At 41.5% G+C, this 20,070-nt stretch overlaps 1 protein-coding gene across 4 annotated transcripts in view; it reads left to right on the forward strand.

The window, feature by feature from the left end:
* TRPM3 (transient receptor potential cation channel subfamily M member 3) overlaps positions 1-20,070 on the forward strand; it is a 503,278-nt gene that overhangs the window by 423,275 nt on the left and 59,933 nt on the right. For all 4 annotated transcript variants that reach the window (XM_074994073.1, XM_074994074.1, XM_074994075.1 and 1 more), the window contains exons 10-12: positions 6,972-7,072; positions 8,770-8,904; positions 10,960-11,010. In XM_074994073.1, coding sequence (XP_074850174.1) covers positions 6,972-7,072; positions 8,770-8,904; positions 10,960-11,010 — 287 coding nt within the window. The remainder of the gene's footprint in view (positions 1-6,971; positions 7,073-8,769; positions 8,905-10,959; positions 11,011-20,070) is intronic.

A 20,070-nucleotide genomic window follows, 5' to 3' on the forward strand; every position in this document is an offset into this window, starting at 1 on the left:
GGTGTCTCAAAGGTTCTCAGTTCGTAATACACAATCAGGAAATGGCTGAGTCCTGTAGGATAACAAGGCTTCTGCAGTGTTTGTAGAATGATGACATGACTGTCGTGGTGGTCCAAAGGGGCTGCCCATGTCCTTTTAGTGTCTGACTTGTTAATATTTTGGAAGAGACATGCTGTATGGTATATACTCATTATGATATTACTGCCACATAACTCACTGAACCATATGCTAGGCTAATGCAAATCTGATGCCTATGCACACCTTCCAGCTTGTGAACAAGACATTATTCATTCTTACAGGGCATCCATCATATAGCATGTGATTGTCCTGGAAGACACAGCATGATGAGTCTGTCAGCCATGAAATCACTGCACATCTGACACAAAACAACGTGGCTTTAGCTCAGAACAGTATGTTTCAGAGATGGGGAGCTGTTAACAGTCTCCTGCCTATTTATTAATATAATTATTTTTGCCACTTTTTTGATAAATGCTAGTAATGTTCTTTGAGTTGTGCAAGATACAAATGCAGTAGGAGATGCAGAGAAGAGAGTTTATTTAGATTTTTCTTATCTAACAGCATTCAGCTATGATGAAATGATGAAACCAAGAAAATGGTTGACATGAAGCATTGTAGAAGATGTGAGGTTTTTGGATTCTCCTTCGGATATGGTTATCTGAACAATGCAATTTCTTGGGGCACCCCCTCTGCATTCTTGACTATTAACTTGAAAAAAAAAAAAAAAGACTGTCCTACAGAGCCCTATGCAGGTTTTACACTAAGCACTGTGTCTCCAGGAAACATCAACTAGTCCCCAATGCTGTAGTATGGGTCCTCAGTGACAGAAGCTACCACAAGCACATCAGACAGGTCCTCAGTCCTCTCTACTGACATCTCATGGATTATCAGGTTAAGTTCAAGGTCTCAGTTCTCATTTTCAAGGTACTCAAAAGCCTGGTCCCCAGATATCTAAAACATCACCTAAAGTTTCAGGATAATGACTGTGGTTTACAACTCTACCCCCTGGATACACTGGACTTTTCTACCATAAAAGATGAAGCTCGTGTGTGTTGGAGACAGAGCTTTTCAAAGGACCAGTCTGAGACTGAGGATTTAACTCCTATGGAAATTAAAGACATTCTTAGATCTTACCATCCTAAACTCCAAGTGCATGATGCATTTCTTCACCTTTTCTACTATAAACCCATAGCAATCTGCACATTAAAAAACTAAAAACCCTTCCAAAACAAAACATGACACTGCAAAGATAATCTTCCCTCTGAAGAGAAGCAGAGAGAGAGAATAAACTACATGGCTGTGTCTACACTAGCCAAAAACTTCGAAATGGCCATGCAAATGGCCATTTCAAAGTTTACTAAGGAAGCACTGAAATACATATTCAGCACCTCATTAGCATGTGGGCGGCCGCGGCACTTCGAAATTGACGTAGCACACCGCCGCACGGCTCGTCCAGATGGGGCTCCTTTTCAAAAGGATCCCGGCTACTTCGAAGTTCCCTTATTCCTATGAGCAGATGGGAATATGTATTTCAGTGCTTCATTAGTAAACTTCAAAATGGCCATTTGCATGGCCATTTCAAAGTTTTTGGCTAGTGTAGACATGGCCCATGAGACAGATATTAGTCATATGACACTACTGGAAAGCATTCAGATAGCATAATGATAAGAACCTGAATAGAATAGGAAAGTGTTCATAGGAATATGATTCTGGGAATATGGAATCTAGTCCTGCGGATTCTTCTATCTGTAGATCTTGGTTTCAGTAGGACTATTCCCAGCACTGCTTGTTGTATCAGATCCTTGGTGAGTACTTTGTAGATATACCCTATACAATCTACTTTGTTCCATGGAATTCACTTGTTAGTGAGAAATGTAAGTGTTTTGATTTAAGGAGGCTGCTAATAATTGAGGACACAACATTCAGCAGTCTGGCAAATTACTACCAAGAAGTAGCCACAAATTTAGCTATTTTCTGGATTATCATTGTGTTCATGGGTCTGTGACTTCCTCTGACTGTGTGGCAGCTTAAGGTTTTGATTCAGTGCTCCAAGGAGTGGACCCTTTTCTAAAATGGGCTGGAATCATAGAATCATAGGATCATAGAACACTAGGAGTGGAAGGGACCTCGAGAGTCCATCGAGTCCAGCCCCCTGCCCCAATGGCAGGACCAAGTACTATCTAAACCATCCCTGATAGACATCTATCTAACCTGTACTTAAATATCTCCAGCAATGGAGATTCCACAACCTCCCTTGGCAATTTATTCCACTTTGACTGCCCTGACAGTTAGGAACTTTTTCCTAATATCCAACCTAAACCTCCCTTGCTGCAGTTTGTCCATTGCCTCTTTTTCTATCCTCAGAGGCCAAGAAGAACAAGTTTTCTCCTTCCTCCTTATGACTCCCTTTTAGATATCTGAAAACCGCTATCATGTCTCCCCTCAATCTTCTCTTTTCCAAACTAAACAAGCCCAATTCTTTCAACCTTTTTTCATAGGTCACATTCTCTAGACCTTTAATCATTTTTGTCACTCTCCTCTGGACCCTCTCTAGTTTCTCCACATCGTTTTTGAACTGCGGTGCCCAGAACTGCACACAATACTCCAGCTGAGGCCTAACCAGTGCAGAGTAGAGTGGAAGAATGACTTCTCGTGTCTTGTTCACAACACACCCTGTTAATGCATCCCAGAATCATGTTTGCTTTTTCTGAAACAGCATCACACTGTTGACTCATATTTAGCTTGTGGTCCACTATAATCCCTAGATTCCTTTCTGCTGTAGTCGTTCCTAGACAGTCTCTCCCCCATTCTGTATGTGTGAAACTGATTGTTCCTTCCTAAGTGGAGCACTTTGCATTTGTCCTTATTAAACTTCATCCTGTTTACCTCAGACCATTTCTCCAATTTATCCAGATCATTTTGAATTATGACCCTATCCTCCAAAGCTGTTGCAACCCCTCCCAACTTGGTATCATCTGCAAACTTAATAAGCGTACTTTCTATGCCAATATCTAAATCATTGATGAAGACATTGAACAGAACCAGTTCTAACACAGACCTCTGTGGAACCCCACTTTTTATACTTTTCCAGCAGGATTGAGAGCCATTAAGAACTACTCTCTGGGTATGGTTATCCAGCCAGTTATGCACCCACCTTATAGTAGCCTCATCTAAATTGTATTTGCCTAGTTTTTTGATAAGACTATCATGAGAGACTGTATCAAATGCTTTACTAAAGTCTAGGTATACCACATCTACCGCTTCTCCCCTATCCACAAGGCTTGTTATCCTATCAAATAAAGCTATCAGATTAGTTTGACAAGATTTATTCTTTACAAACCCATGCTGGCTGTTTCCTATTACCTTACCACCTTCCAAGTGCTTGCAGATGATTTCTTTAATTACCTGCTCCATTATCTTTCCTGGCACTGAAGTTAAGCTGACTGGCCTGTAGTTTCCTGGGTTATTCTTATTCCCCTTTTTATAGATGGACACTGTATTTGCCCTTTTCCAGTCTTCTGGAATCTCTCCTGTCTCCCATGATTTTCCAAAGATGATAGATAAAGGCTCAGATACCTCCTCTGTCAGCTCCTTGAGCATTCTAGGGTGCATTTCATCAGGCCCTGGTGACTTGCAGACATCTAATTTTCCTAAGGGATTTTTAACTTGTTCTTTTTTTATTTCAACGTCTAACCCTACCCCTTTCCCACTAGCATTCACTATGTTGAGCATTCCTTCATCAGGCTTCTCAGTGAAGACCGAAACAAAGAAGTCATTACGCATCTCTGCCATTTCCAAGTTCCCTGTTACTGTTTCTCTCTCTTCACTGCGCAATGGCCCTACCCTGTCCCTGGTCTTCCTCTTGTTTCTAATGTATTTATAAAAAGCCTTCTTGTTTCCCTTTGTCTGTAGCTAGTTTAAATTCATTTTGTGCCTTAGCCTTTCTAATCTTTCTCCTGCATTCTTGTGTTGTTTCCCTGTATTTATCCTTTGTAATTTTTCCTTGTTTCCATTTTTTATACAGTTCCTTTTTTATTTTGAGATCAAAAGCTTTGTCGTCGCAGAGAAGCTGGCATAAGAGTACCTATGTGGCGTTGCATAAAATGTTAAACAGAAGTAGCAGGGAACAGAAATGCTATTACCTCAACACAGACAGTATCAATGGCTAGTGATCCTATAGCATTCTGGCTGGCAGATGAATGAGAGGAGTGGATACTGTGTTTGCTGTGCCCTCTTTTTGGATTTCCAGCTTATTTTGACTTTGATTTGTCTATGTTGCAGCAACATATGAGAATAAGGGAATCTTACCTATAGAGTCAGTCCTGGGAGTAGCTAAATTGGTTAATTCTCCACAGTGCCAAAATCAGATAGCATCTATTGGAGTTATAGGTGAATCTATATCCACAAATTGCAGTGGCTTTTCTAAAAATATTCCCTCATTTCATATATAAATGTATCTTACTTACTCCACTGGATATTTTTGCTGCTTGTTCTTTGTGTTGTTTGGAATTTAATCTTAAATAGCTTGACTGTTCTTTTTCTGTTAAAAAATAATCAATGCATCATGGAATAAAGTGGACTAAACTGCATCCACAGTCCATATACTAGTTTGTATCAGTGTTCTACCCCTCTGATTTTGTTTCCCTTTAATATATGAGCAGCAGAATCTAAACAAGTCAAACACTGAAAAAGGCAACCCTCAAATATAGATGGACAAATGAAGGAGTTTCCTAGCAACGAAAACTACATGACGGCTTTCAGAGCAACTCCTCTTCCTGGTTCAGCTTTCCCTCCACTTTAATGACTTTCGTGGAAGACAAAGACTTTGAGATGCCTGTGCCCAATCTGTTTACTAACTGACGGACTGATTTTAGTGTGAAAAAGGCTGCATGCCTCTATGCCCGGGGTGTTCTACTGCAGTGGACATCAGCAGAGATAGTGGAGCTGAAGCTCCCATGCTAGAGATGAGAAGGAAGAGCTGGCTGTGTGTTCTTCATCAAGGTTCTGATTCTGGTACTCATCACTCTACCTGACCCACCCAGATCTGTTATTTCTCAGAGTGATACTGCAAGCTTCATCTTCCTCACAGAATTTGTGCAGGGGGTCCATTGAGGGTTTGAGAGAGTCTGTCATTTACATGGACATATTATTAGAAAGGAAGACCAATGAATTCCAGACATGTACCAAGGAATGGCAGTGTATGGCCAACAAACACATGGGAGCCAGAAACATGGGTGGCATAAGATTGCCAGTGATGGACACAAACAGAATATCCAGTTAGACTGCACTAAATATAGCCAAAGATCAGTCTGGGGGGTGCTTTATCTACAATGAAACGACATACCATTAGGATTTGCCATGATGAGTTGTTCGGGGGCCTTTTATGTGGCAATATTGTATTGTATTGTATTTACCTCTTTTGTATGTTTTTAATATGACTAAATACCTCGTGGCACACAGGGCTTGAATGTGCCCCTGTGTAAACAGGGAGTTTGCCACCAGTTTTGATGGAAGCAGGATCATGCCGAGAGAGCATGGGATTAGGGTTTTGGTTTTGGTGGGGTTTTTTTTCCCCCGTTTGCTTAAATAGAATTATACGGATCTTCTTCTGCCTTTTCCAGGTAAAAATACACTGGGTAAGATTCTGCTCTTGCTTTACATCGTTAGCAACTCAAGGAGGTCCACTTCAGTGAGGGTCCATCTGTATGAATAAGGAAAGACTGAATCTATAAGTTTATATAAAATACCAAGCAGTTAACATCTATCTTATATACAAGAGTACTATTGTTATTCTCTCTCAGTTATAGATTCATTGGTTTACTCTGTTTTTGTTCCAGCTTTTCTTTCCCCCTGTTTTGTTTTCTAGTCTGCATTGTTTATTTTGATGTTATGACTCTTTTCGTTAGTGATGTGAAACTGTCCTGTGTGACCCATAATCACAACTCTTTCATGTAACCCTTAAATAAAAATATTGCTTTAGGCAAAAAAAATTGACATTGTCTTGCTGCAATGACGTAACATGAATGAAAAGTTAAGAATTAATAAATTAAATTGTAGTCTAATCCCTCCTTGGGTGGATTTATCCTTCACACAGAATTTTAATTACCAATATATCACATAAAACTGTGCTGCTGATTTCAGAGGGCTTCTTTCAACAAAATCATGCACTCTAGAATAGTAACTAAATGGGAGCAGAACCACCTTCAAGTTCTTTAAAGCTGTTATCTGTTCCCAGACAGTGGGGACTAGTTTTCAATATGATGAGTAGAAAGTCAGAAAATAAATCAAGGTGTTGGACCAACTAAAAACAAGCCTTAATACAAGAGTTTTCTTCTGCTCCCTGCCAGCAAAATCAAAGGGCTCTTATTTATTTTGCCAATCAGGCCATTAATAATCATTCTCACTGTGAGTATTGTTTTTGGTTACAAATCAACTCAATAACCATGCAATACTTATCTGTAACTGGCATCCTGAAAATGTAGTTATTCCACGTATGTTTCATAAGGGTGCCGTGAGGCATAATTTATTAATCTTTGTGTAGGTGAAAAGTGCTGTATGTTATTATGGGAGCACAAGGAAGTGCTGTGTGTGATACAAGGCATGGTTCTGAGGTTGACAAGTATCAGAGAGGTAGCCAAGTTGGTCTGTACCTTGTGAGCTCTGGCCCTCCCCTTTACTAAGACTCCCTCTTCAAATCCTCCTCTGAAACACACCCACCCCCCCACTCATTCATCTGATGAAGCAGGTCATTGCCCATGAAAGCTTATGCTCCAAAATATCTGCTAGTCTATAAGGTGCTACAGGACTTCTTGTTGGTTCTGAGGTTCTTACTCAGGCAGAATTGCCACTGACATCAGTGGGAGTTAAATGAAGACTTCATATTCCAGTGTTGGGACACTGACTGGTTCTAATATATGCCTTTTTTTTTCCCCTCCCTGTCTGTTTATATGTAGGAGCTAATGCATCTGCTCCTGACCAGCTGAGCCTAGCTTTGGCGTGGAACAGAGTAGACATTGCTCGCAGCCAGATCTTTATTTACGGGCAACAGTGGCCGGTACAGTACACACCATCTTCTACGGGAAATGTTTAAAATCTGATGTGAAAGTGAATGCATTTTTTCAAAAACAGACTAGTAGGAAGTTTACAACATACTGAGACATGTTCAGAGTCCAACTCAGGTTTCCCTGGGTAGAGCCACTGAAGGCAGAATAAATCACAAGTGCCCTGCTCTTCATGAAGGAAATTATGCCATTTAGTCATGCATCTAGAGCATCATACACACTGGCCACATCTTCCAAGGGATAATAAAAGAAAAGCTGTATTAAAAATGGTTCTACAAGCTACCACTAAGTGTGTGCTGCAAATATATTTATATATATAGTTATGGGAAAAGTGAGGTTTGTTTTGTTTTGTTTTGCTTTTCTAAATATCCATTTTAAAGTGTATGTTAATGTTTATGGTAATCTGTCATGATGTAGCACACCAAACTTATGTTTGCTATCTTATTAGGTATCAGACACAAATGGTCACAATGTGAGACACCCAGAGCAACTGCAGCAGAAAATTGCTCATGGTTAAATACATTTGCTGCATTTTTATTTTAAATTAATTTTTGCTACTCACAAGAACTGGGATTTTAAAAAGAGCCCTGTTAGCCAGTTTTTCCATTAAAATGAATATTTCTCTTGCTCTCTATATTGGAAATAAGCATGCAAAATACATGCAGCAGAGAAGTAAGAGGGAAACCTAGATTAGGTGATGCCAAACAACCACTGATGTACCTCTCCATCACAAAATCACAGTGACAATCTGTGTAATATTTATTGCGTAACTTCAGTTCACAAGCTAAAAGCTGAAGGCACAAGGTGCCTCCCCAAAGCAGAAGAAAGCTTGGACTATGCATCTAATGGACATGATTTAGCTGTTGCATTTGGCTCTTATTGGAAATGTTATTTATAAAAATATTTCTGCTTCCCTGCTTTCAAAATCCTCCCCATGTGCTTGTGCTACAATATTCGCTTAATAGGAGGTAGGACTGAATGAGCATGAAGCAAAATCAAAAGAAACGTAAAATATTTGTCAAGAAGGTAAAAGTAATAATGAAAAGCTGATGAGAATAGTGACTGTCATCTTCTACCGAAGAACTGAATCTTTGAGTAGGGCCTGATCCGGATATATCTGAGTGTATTGAATTTAGCACCCTCCTATTTTCACTTTTTGTTCTGATCTTTGAATCATGGAAATCAAAATAGATTAAAAACGTGCTAACTCCTTCTGAGCTCAGTAAGCTAAGGAAGTTCTGTCCAAACTCCAGCCCTTCCTTATCAGACAGACAGCAGCATTTAGAGCAGCAGTTGGGATCCTCAAGTGGATGGAATAACCATGGGATTAACGGGGTTACCAGGACTGGCATTACACTTGCTGGGGTCCAGGGCTGAAGCCCAAGCTCTACTGCCTGGGGTCCAAAGCTGAAGCTTGAGGGCTTCAGTCCTGTGTGGCAGGACTCAGATTGCAAGCACCTTGCCTGGGGCTGAAGCATTTGGGCTTCAGCTTCAGCATCAGTGGGCTTTGCCTTAGCTTCCTGCCTGGGGCAGCAAGACTTGGGCAGCTCAGGCTTTGGTCCCCTCTTTTAGGGTCAGGTAGTAATTTTTCCTGTCAGAAAGTTACAGGGCAGTGAAGTTTGAAGAACCCCTAACCTCTAGGCTCAGCTCTCAATGCAGGAACATTCTGAGTGAATCCCTTCCTTTGCAGGTGGGATCCCTTGAGCAGGCAATGCTGGATGCCCTAGTGTTGGACAGAGTGGATTTTGTGAAACTGCTCATTGAGAACGGAGTAAGCATGCATCGGTTTCTCACCATCTCCCGACTAGAGGAACTGTACAATACGGTAGGGCCAAGCTAAGGCAAATTTTCTATCTGTTTGTTTGTGTTTTCCACCAACCCTCCTAGAATGGCACAAACCACAAGTGGTACCATTTTTTTTATCACAAGCCAATGTAGCTCACTCAGGTTTGAGTCTTTTATCAGAATTCACTATTGCTTCTTGTTTACTCTGCCTAAATATGCATCCTGATCTGTGGTTAAATAAAGATCACTGAAGCTATAGATGGCACTGGGTGATTGTTGGGAGTTGTAGTTCATTATGGCAGACCTTGGGGTTAGGCAGGCCATTGGCAGGGAAGTTGTGAGCTAGATGGGACCTGAGTACTGGTGCCATGTGACTCCTGCACATGTCAGATCCCAAGACAAGAAGAGATGAGGGTTTTTTTTGTGTCTGTGAGTTTAGGTCCTTGAAATACACAAGGCCAGGTAGAGATGGGCAGTGGTGCCAGTTCCTGTGATTTTATAGCAAGGTTAGCCATATTTGATGTTTTTTCTTAAACCTCCAACTGCTGAATATGTTGTTCCCTGAAAATGAGAGCTTTTGTTAGACAAACAAAGATTTTAGCCCGTATGACTGCAGAGAAGAGCTTTCAGATTTGTACTGTAAATATGGTGACACCAGACAGAATTTAAACAGAACTGAAGAAAAATTTTAAGGAAAAAATCTCATGATTGGTGGTAGTGGGGTGCTGACTCATGGCTTTTGAATAGTTGGAATTGGTAATATCATCATGCAAAATTTCCCCACATTTGCAATAGCCAAATTTTCCAAAACTGAGTTTTTACATTTACAAATTTTATTCCAAATGTCTGTCTTAAGAAAGCAAAAGTCCTTAAAGCAAGTATTTAAGTATTGCAGTGCTTGGGTTGCTACTTCCCATGCCAATACTCCTCTTTGTCATTAAGAGCGTGCAACAGGAGAATTATTGGGGTGCTGTTGGAGAAAATTCCTGATTCACATCAATGCCTGGTTCTGATGATTTCTGTTTCAGCCCAACTGAAAGGGCCTTTACACAAGGTTTCGTGCTGATTGCCACCTACGGCTGAGTTACAAAGAAGATGCTGCAATTCTGGAAGCTGAAAGAGGAGCTGCAGCATCCTCTTTGTGATTCAGCCCTATGGCTAGGTCATCACCTGTATTTTCCCCTTTCAGGCTGGGTATCTCTGTTTAACAGTTCGTTCTCTTCCTCTCTGGCAAGTTGGGGGAACCCAGCCCCACCCAGTACTCTGAACCTAAGCCTAAGGACTCTGTAAAGAGCAGCATTCTTCTTTTCCTCAGTAACCTACATCAGTGCTGCTCTGTTTCTATGGGCCCCTTACCTATTGGCCCAGCACCACCTTCTCCCTCATTTTAGAGCACTCTGCTTCTCAGTCCCAGCAGCCAGACAGGAGTTCTCTCACTCCCCTGGCTCTGCTAGTTGCTGTTCTGTCCACTGACCTTACTCTGTCATACAGTTCTTTTATCGGAGCCTGTTGAGCCTGGATTGGTTGCTCCCTGCAACTCCTCCCTAACTGGCTGTGCATAATGCAGCCTCTCTGGGCTCTTCCAAGGACTTGCCTCCATTACTCTTTCAGGGGTAAGGTATGATTAATGTGTGCCTTGTATGCCTGTGTGGGTTAGGTACCCCATCACAGTATCACATCATGGGCCTTGGAGGCATATATTCCCAATATATTTGTTGAGTCCAGAAGTTAGAGTCTCCATAATCTCAATCGCTGAAAGATGAGACTCAACTCATACACATGATAGAAAAACAAGTGTCTGTGCTGCTCTTGATTTGCTTGTTCTTTGACTGGAACATGTTTATTACTTGAGAAGAAAACCCAAGGACTTTCTGAAAGATTTTGGACAAAGTTGTGCTATTGTGGTATATTTGAAAAGAATGGATACATTTTTATGACTGAATGTTACTGATTAGTAAGGGTGTGTATGTTCAGTTTGTTGGTTAACCAGGAAAACTTTACACAACTGGAACACCTTCTATAGTTTGTGTTTATCTCCTTCATGGCTTCTGTATAAGACAAAACTATTTGATTCTTCTCTATCTGTCATTTACAGAGACATGGACCATCCAACACTTTGTATCACCTGGTGAGGGATGTCAAAAAGGTAAGAGTCCAATAGACGGTAGGTAGGAGGTAATGTTGTGATTACTTCTCATAATTAGAGAGAGTCTCTGTTTTGCATGAACTTTCAAAGCATTCTTCTGTTCCTTTTTTTACCCCTACTCCCATCACATGCCATTTCAGACTTCATTGTTTGTATTGAATCTGAAACTCTTGCACACAAATGCACAGCTAACAAGTACTGGGCTTGCTGTCTCAGTGGTTTTAGGTGCTTTGGATACAGCGCTTTCGCTAGTGGAATTGTAGGCTTTTTCATGCCATGTGGATTTATGCTGTTATCTGTATTTTTGCAAACCCACAACTATTTTGGAAGCTAATATCCATGTAGTTACTCAATCCCTAAGACTATAATAGATCTACAATTTTTTTGTACTTGATCCTAGTCCACTACAACATTTCTAGTTCTGTCTTCTGTGATACACTCTAAAAGCTGTAAAGTCATGTATCACAAACAACACAGCAAAAAGAATAGTGCAATAAAGCAAGAAGATAGCTTGTCTATAATCCATTATCAGAACTTCAAAGGAGTTTCAGGCATCTTGAACCACAGTCCACTTTCTTGAGGAGAAAAACTGTCATCTTCTGTATGCAAATCCTTCAAGCAGGGAATTGTGCCCACTGCTGACCCCATCACCTTTAATTTTCTTTCAAAGGGTGTATAAACTGCAGACATTCTCGGTGCACCCTTGTGCCGATATATCTTTTAGTAACTTCTGCCTCCAGGAGGATATATGCTTTCAAAGGGATTTTCTATATAGAATCATAGAATACTAAAACTGGACACGACCTCAAGAGGTCAAGTCCAGTCCCATGCACTCATGGCAGGACCAAGCACCATTTCCATCATCCCTAATAGGTGTTTGTTTAACCTCCTCTGAAATATCTTGGGTGATGTAGAGTCCGTAACCTCACTAGATAATTTTTCTCCATCCTCTTTGTAATACCCTTTTAGATACTTGAAAACTGTTATCATGTTCCCTTCTCAATTTTCTCTTTTCCAAACAAAAAAACTCAATTTTTTCAGTCATGTTTTCTAGACCTTTAATCATTTTTGTTACTCTTTGCTAGATTTTCTGCAGTTTCTCAACATCTTTTCTGAAATATGGTGCTCAGAAGAGGGCACAATAATCTGATTGAGGCCTAATAAGCAAAGCATAGAGTGGAAGAATTACTTCTTGTGTCTTGCTTCCAACATTCTTGTTCATGCATCCTAGAATGATCCCTGTGTGGGTTTTTGTTATGTTTTATTTTGTTTTGCAAACATGTCACACTGTTGAATCACGTTTAGATTATGGCCGCTATGACCCCCTAGATACCTTTCTGCAGTACTCCTTCTTAGACAGTCACTTTCCATTTTGTATGTATGATTTTGTTCTTCCTTAAGTTGAGTACCTTTATTATTGAACTGCATCCTATTTATCTCAGACCATTTCCAAGATTGTCCAGATCATTTTGGATTACAGTCTCATCCTCCAAAATACTTGCAACCCTACCTGGCTTTGTGTTATCTACAGACATTATAAGCGCACTCTTTATCATTATCTAAATCACTGATGTAGATATTGAACATAACTAGTCCCAAAACAGATCCCTGTGGAACCCCATTTATTATGCTCTTCCAGCATGACTGTGATAAGACCTCTCTGAGAACGGTTATGCACCCATCTTATAGTAGCCCCATATATGTTGTATTTCCCTAGTTTATTAATTAGTTTAGTCATGTGAGAGTGTATTGACTGCTTTACTAAAATCAAGGTATACCACATCTACCATTTCCCACTTATCCACAAGGCTGCATATATGCAGACTAACTTGATAAATAATAGGAGGAGGAGCCCCACTGCCTTGTGGGTTATCCTGGGAAGGAGCAAGGCTAAGGGAGTAAACACTGACAGAAAATCCAGAGGGGAGTCCTAAGGCAGTTCTGTGCCAACTTCTGGCATTGACCTGGCAATTCCTGCAGCTGAGCTGGTACCAGACGTGGAGATTATCCTCTCCTTTGGACTAGATCAGTAAAGCCGAGAGGGGAACACTGCCGTCTGGGCAGCCCAGGGTCCCAAAAAATTGCCCAGGCTCACACCTGGAGAGGTACTGCAGCATCGCTTAACAGCATTGAACCAACACGGGAGGTAACAGATATTGGTTATAAGCTCTTGCTTGACTGGCATGGAGAACGAGCGCCAGGGGTTGCCATTGACGGTGGGAGATATCGTCACATCTCACTGGACAGTCACCACCCACCTCAAGATGGGCAGCCCCCAGCTAGTAGGGTATTGTCCCGCCACAGTTCACCTGCCTCACTGGGTGCGTGAGGCTTAAGGTTCCCAAACCTGACAAGTGGCTGAAATTTGAGCACCCGGCAAACCAATAAGAAAATCAGCAAGAAAAGGAAACCATCAAAGTTTTAAGCTTGCTTGCTGGAATGTGCAGACCATGCTGACCAGTTTGACTGAAGATCTTCAGGACATCAGCGACACCCAAAAGACCGCTGTCATCAGTGAGGAACTGAAGAGGCTCCAAGTTGACATTGCTGCTCTGCAAGAGATGCGACACTCAGATTCAGAATCTCTAAAGGAAAAGGACTACACCTTTTTCTGGCAGGGTAAAGCCCAAGAAGAACCCAGGGAGCATGGTGTTGGCTTCACCATCAGAAACACCCTTCTACAAATGGTGGAATTAGTCATGGGCAGATCAGAAAGACTCCTTCGGGTCACACTTCAAATTTGCGCTGGTCCCGTCCACCTGATCAGCGCTTACGCTCCAACCCTGTACGCCGCACCGGAAGTAAAAGACAAGTTCTATGACGTGTTTAGTGCTGCCATAGCGCAAATCCCTGCTCACGAACAACTGTATATTTTGGGTGACTTCAATGCGAGAGTTGGAGCTGATCGTGACTCATGGCCTTCCTGCTTAGGCCACTTCGGTGTGGGGAAAAATGAATGAAAACGGACAGCGTCTTCTCGAACCTTGCATGTACCACAATCTGTGCATCACAAACACATTTTTCCAAACCAAGCCACAGCACAGAGTGTCATGGAGACACCCACGCTCGAAACACTGGCATCAATTAGACATGGTCATCACTGGATGTGATAACCTCAAAAACGTCCTTCTGACGTGCAGCTATCATAGTGCCAACTGTGACACAGATCACTCGCCAGGTTGCTCCAAACTCAAGGTGATTCCCAAGATGCTGTACCACTCTAAACCAACTGGAAGGCCCCGCATTGATGCCAGAAAGACAGCAAACTCAGAGAGAGCCGAAAAGTTCAGAGAGACCCTCGAGGAGAATCTGTGCAGCAGCCCTGGGGGTGCCGATGTGACATCCAGATGGCAGCATCTGAGGGATACAATTTACAACACGGCCTTGTTGGTGTTTGGAGGAAGAGCTAGAAACACAAATGACTGGTTCGAAGCTAACTCCGATGAGATGATTCCAGCCATCGAAAGAAGCGCGCTGCACTCCTGGAGTACAAATGCTCGCCGAGCCAGAGTACCGTGCAAGCACGCTGAGTAGCCAGAAAAACAGTACAGCAGATGGCCAGGTGCTGTGCCAACTACTACTGGCTTGAGCTATGCAGCAGCATCCAGACCAGTGCTGACTCTGGTAATCTCAGGGGAATGTACAAGGGCATCAAAAAGGCATTAGGACCCACCCAGAACAAGATGGCACCTCTGAAATCCAAATCTGATGAAGTCATCACTGACAAAGCCAAACAGATGGAGCGCTAGGTCAAGCACTACTCCGAGCTGCACTCATGCGAGAACATTGTGGTTGATACAGCCCTCGATGCCGTCGAGCTCCTACCAGTAATGGACAAACTGGACCAGGAACCAACTGTGGATGAACTGAAGAAAGCCATTGACAGCATTGCAGTAGGAAAGGCCCCGGGCCAGGATGGTATACCACCAGAGGTAATCAAGTGTGCCACAGACACTCTCCTGGAACCCCTACATGAGCAGCTGTGCCTGTGCTGGAGAGAGGGAGAGGTTCCACAGGATATGCACGACGCTAACATCGTAACCTTGTATAAGAACAAAGGAGACAGAAGCGACTGCAACAACTACCATGGAATCTCCCTCCTAAGCATCACTGGTAAACTGTTTGCTCACGTCATCCTCGGCAGACTCCAGAAGATTGCTGAGAGGGTGTATCCCGAATCACAGTGCAGATTCCACGCAGAGAGATCTACCACTGACATGGTCGTCTCTCTGAGGCAGCTGCAGGAGAAATGCAGGGAGCAGAGGAAGCCACTCTATATTGCCTTCATTGACCTGACCAAGGCCTTTGACTCGGTCAGCAGGGATGGACTGTTCAAACTGCTCCACAAGATAGGCTGTCCACCACGGTTACTCAAGATGATCCAGTCTTTCCATGAAGACATGAGAGGAACCATCCAATATGACGGCACATTATTGGATGTTTTCAGCATCAGGAGCAGCGTCAAACAAGGATGCGTCCTTGCTCCGACATTGTTCGGGATCATCTTTGCGCTCCTCCTGAAGCACGCCTTTGGATCTTCAACAGAGGGCATCTTTTTGCACACGAGATCTGATGGGAAACTGTTTAATCTTGCAAGGCTGAAAGCTAAATCTAAGGTGCGGGAAGTCCTCATCAGAGATATGCTGTTCGCAGATGACGCTGCTGTAGCGTCACACACAGAAGACCAGCTTCAGAAACTGCTGGATCGATTCTCCAAAGCATGCAAGGACTTCAGGTCTTTCCATCAGCCTAAAGAAGACAAATGTACTTGCTCAGGACATTGCTGAACCTCCATTAATCAGCACTGACAACTATACGTTAGAGGTCGTCCACAAGTTCGTTTACCTCAGGTCCACCATCACTGACACCCTGTCATTGGAGTCTGAGCTAAATAGGAGGATTGGAAAAGCAGCCACAACTCTGTCCAGACTCAGCAAGAGAGTGTGGAATAACATCAAGATGTACACCCACACCAAAATGCAAGTCTACAGAGCCTGCATCCTCAGCACCCTCCTTTACGGTGAGTCTTGGACCCTGTACACCCACCAGGAAAAGAGGCTGAATGTCTTCCACTTGCACTGCCTCAGGCGCATCTTTGGAATATTATGGAAGGACAGAGTGTCCAACATCACCATCCTTGAGCAAGCTGGAATCCCAACCACGCACACCCTCCTCAGGCAGCGGCGGCTCCACTGCCTTGGCCACGTCCACAGGATGAATGATGGAAGGATCCCAAAAGACATCCTGTATGGCGAGCTAGCCTCTGGCAAAAGACCTCCCAGATGCCCCCAGTTGCGCTACAAAGATGGTTGCAAGAGGGACCTGAGGGAGGTAGACATCGAGCCGGACAGCTGGGAGGAGCTGGCAGACGATGGCAGCAGATGGAGGCAGGAACTACACATGGGCCTTCAGAAGGGTGAGATGAGGATCAGACAGCTCGCAGAGGAGAAGTGAGCCCACAGAAAGCACAGTAAGGACCTGCCAGACACCCATTACACATGCAACAGATGCAGCAAGGACCGTCACTCTCGTGTGGGCCTTCACAGTCACCGTCGATGCTGTAAATGATGATCCCAAATGGAACTACAAAGGGCGTGATCCATAGTCTATGTAGACTGAAGGATGCTACTACTACTAATGGGAGGAGGAGACAGATTTTTCTTGAAGCACATATCAGATTTGTGGTGTTCCTTTCACAAGCGAAAGCGAGACAGGATTAATGGGGTTCTGGTACAATACATAGTTAAGGACCTCTAAACATCACAGTGTAACAGCTGATATTTCATACAATCCTATTATATTTAATGATATAGAATAACACTTACACTATATAATAATTCTGGGGAGTAGGGCCACAGCCCAGTTGGTTCTACCACACTCAAATGACAGGAGCTAATGATTCTGTATGCAAGTCTATGAAAGGATTAAAGCAGTGAAACCCCATCCCAATCAGGTCTTTCCCCAGTTTAGCCCCATTTGTTTCAGTGATGTTTCATAGGAATTACATTAGTGAACTAGAGGGCAGAATAAGACCCTCCAAGTCCCATTTCCCCACCTTTTCCCTCACCAACCTCTTGGCCTTTGGCCAGAAATAAATGGCAAAAGGGTCTTTTTCTACAACAGGCAGAGGAAGGAATTTTGTAGTAATAGATAAAGCACAGACCTCATCCTTTTAAAAAAAAAATCCTCTAGTAAATAGTTTGCCACTTACTTGTGGTGCCCTGCATTGCTTTTTGAAGGGCTTGGGTAAAAGTGGGTCTCATAGGCTGTTTCTTATCTCATAGAGGTGTTGGGCTTGGTTTCTGGAGGGAACCTCTTGTAAGTCACCATAGGGAAATGTGATAGCAATAGCAGCAGTCTAGAAAAAAGTCAGAGGTCAGACTTTCTGCTTCATATAGGCGCACAGTGTAAGGCACTGAGCGGGAAAGCAGAGTAAGGATTGAAATGACAGACAGGCGTGGGTAATATATAATAAACAAGAATTGATTGCTGGTGTTTCCCAGCACAGAAACAAAAGAAAGCAAAAGCTTGAAATTTGATTGGAAATATTTGAAGAGATTTGAGCCATTTTAATTTTGTAGAGAAGGTGTCTGTAGTATCATCTGTGGAGTAAATGCTATTTACTAATCTGCAAGTGGCAATGAGAAAATAAGAAATGTCGGCAACATAATTTTAATTGTTCTCATGCATAAATCCCTTGGATGGAGCATAGTACTCAGACTAAGCCTGAGTATATCTAGGCTGCCTGCTTCTCTGTACTTTGTATGTGAGGCACTAGCTAGTAGTACTTTTTGTTAGAAAATGTGTGGTCATTTTTGTGCCTTTAAATGTTTAGAATGATCATCATCTGTCTCTTAGATTAAATAGATTCCATTTTAAATTTCTCCACATCCTCTAACATTCTTCTTCAGAAGCCAAACTTTCAAGTTCCAAAGCACTGTGTTATAATAAGGATAATTAATACATTGTTTACCAAGGTTTCCTAGGGCCTCTAATCTCACAGGTGTTTTTAAAAGAGCCTTATAGTGGAATATTAAATGTTTTGTAAAGCACTTTCTGTAAACAGAAGATTTTCATACAGTAGTAAGAAACTAAAAGATTTTAAATATATTTTAACATCTATCCTCTGTGATTAAAAAATATGCAAGGAATTAATTTTTTTCCTAAAATGTATCCCATTGGGGTTTTTGGTTGCTGTAGTATTTTTTTTCTTGTGTAGAATCTTAAACACCTACCTTTATATGGATCAGATGTATGCTCTGATTAAAACACAGCAACTATCCACTTGTGCTCCTCAGAAATGTTCCACATTAAGGCCTATTCCTTTCATGTTGTCTGTGATGAAAAATACCTATGTCATGCTGGCTGATATCTGACATCATACCACAGACCTGCACCTCAGAAATCAAATCCCTTACTAGTTCATCAATGAATCAGGAGATATGAAATTAATTTAAATGGAAATACATTCTTGAAAATAGCCTCTCAGTGGAATATAGTATTAACTGAAGGCCAAATAGTTTGCTGTGTATGACAGAAACAGATTGGTGCGTTGAAGCTAGTCTTTTAGTTTAGATAAATTTTGTACCAGATAGTTACTTTCAGTCTTAATGGCAGTCTCTAAAACTATGAACACCAAAGATACTTAAAATCTGTCACCTCAATCTGTTACTTCCCTGACTAGCAGAATCCATATGCCCATTATTTAATGGGTAGAGTAATTTTTAAATGTTCTACTTTAAAATATGAATTATATCTCCTGTATCTTGGCAAATTACAGAATCAAAAAATAACTGCTTGCAAAAGAAAACATGAAAACAATGTTGAATTAACCATAGTATAGTAAAATAGCTGCTTGCAAAAAGAAACACAAACAATATTTAATTTACCACAGAATATTAAAACAACTGAGTGCTTGCAAAAGGAAACATAAAAATAATATTGAATTTGCCCTAGTATATTAAAGTGTATTGTCCTGAATCTCTAATTCTTTGCCTTTGATTTGAGAGAGATTCAGGAATTACAGGATTTCTGATTGTGCTATTGGGATTCCATTTAGAGCAAACAATTATGCAATGGAGAAGGTACATTGCCTATTCCTTTGTATTTGTTCTGTAGATTCTGATTCACATTCTCCTGAAAATTTCCAGATATCACGGTGGAGATGGTTGCTTCAATGTAGCTGTTTACAGTGTATCCCTAAAGGTTAAAAAGCTAAAAGAATTACAACTACACTCAGGATTTGAATACTAAATGTATAGCAAAGAGAATACTCTCTCATTTCTAACTACTGTGGTTTATGGAGAACTGTATACTTCTGCTTTTGATCCCCTTAGCTCAGCCACTAAATGTAAAGCTAATTCTGTGTGCCTTATTCACACATATAGCCTAACTGTTATCAAAGGGGCCTGTGAAAGGCAAACAGAATTTGTCATATAGTGGTTACTTTCATCACATTATTGTTCAAGAGTAACACAAAGGGAGCCGTGCTAGTCTATATACTATCAAAACAAAAAGCAGTCAAATAGCACTTTAAAGACTAGCAAAATAATTTATTAGGTGAGCTTTCGTGGGACAGACCCACATCTTCAGACCATAGCCATACCAGGTTATGGCTATGGTCTAAAGAAGTGGGTCTGTCCCACAAAAACTCACCTAATAAATTATTTTGCTAGTCTTTAAGGTGCTACTTGACTGCTTTTTGTTTTATTATTGTTCAAGAGATACACGCAAAATAAATTAGTTAAAAATGGAGTTGACTCTGTTTTGACAGTATTTTATAAGCATAGATTGCCCTCTACTGCTCACTTTAAAAAAAGAGATTCTGCCCATCTACCCTGTTCATGTAAAGTCATGCAGATCAGAAGGTCAGTATTTTCCATGTGTTTATTCCTAAGGATCAGATATTAATCCTCTCTTTAATTATATATACATTCAAATTTCACTGCTCTTTATCCTAGAAATGGTTTCTGGGTTCCTCTGTTTGCTAGGAACTATGAAACACAGTTTTATTACCAGACAGTATTTAAGAAATACCATTCAGCACTTAATATAGAAAAT

This window comes from Carettochelys insculpta, chromosome 5 (assembly GCF_033958435.1).
Source record: "Carettochelys insculpta isolate YL-2023 chromosome 5, ASM3395843v1, whole genome shotgun sequence".
Taxonomy (NCBI): Eukaryota; Metazoa; Chordata; order Testudines; family Carettochelyidae; genus Carettochelys; species Carettochelys insculpta.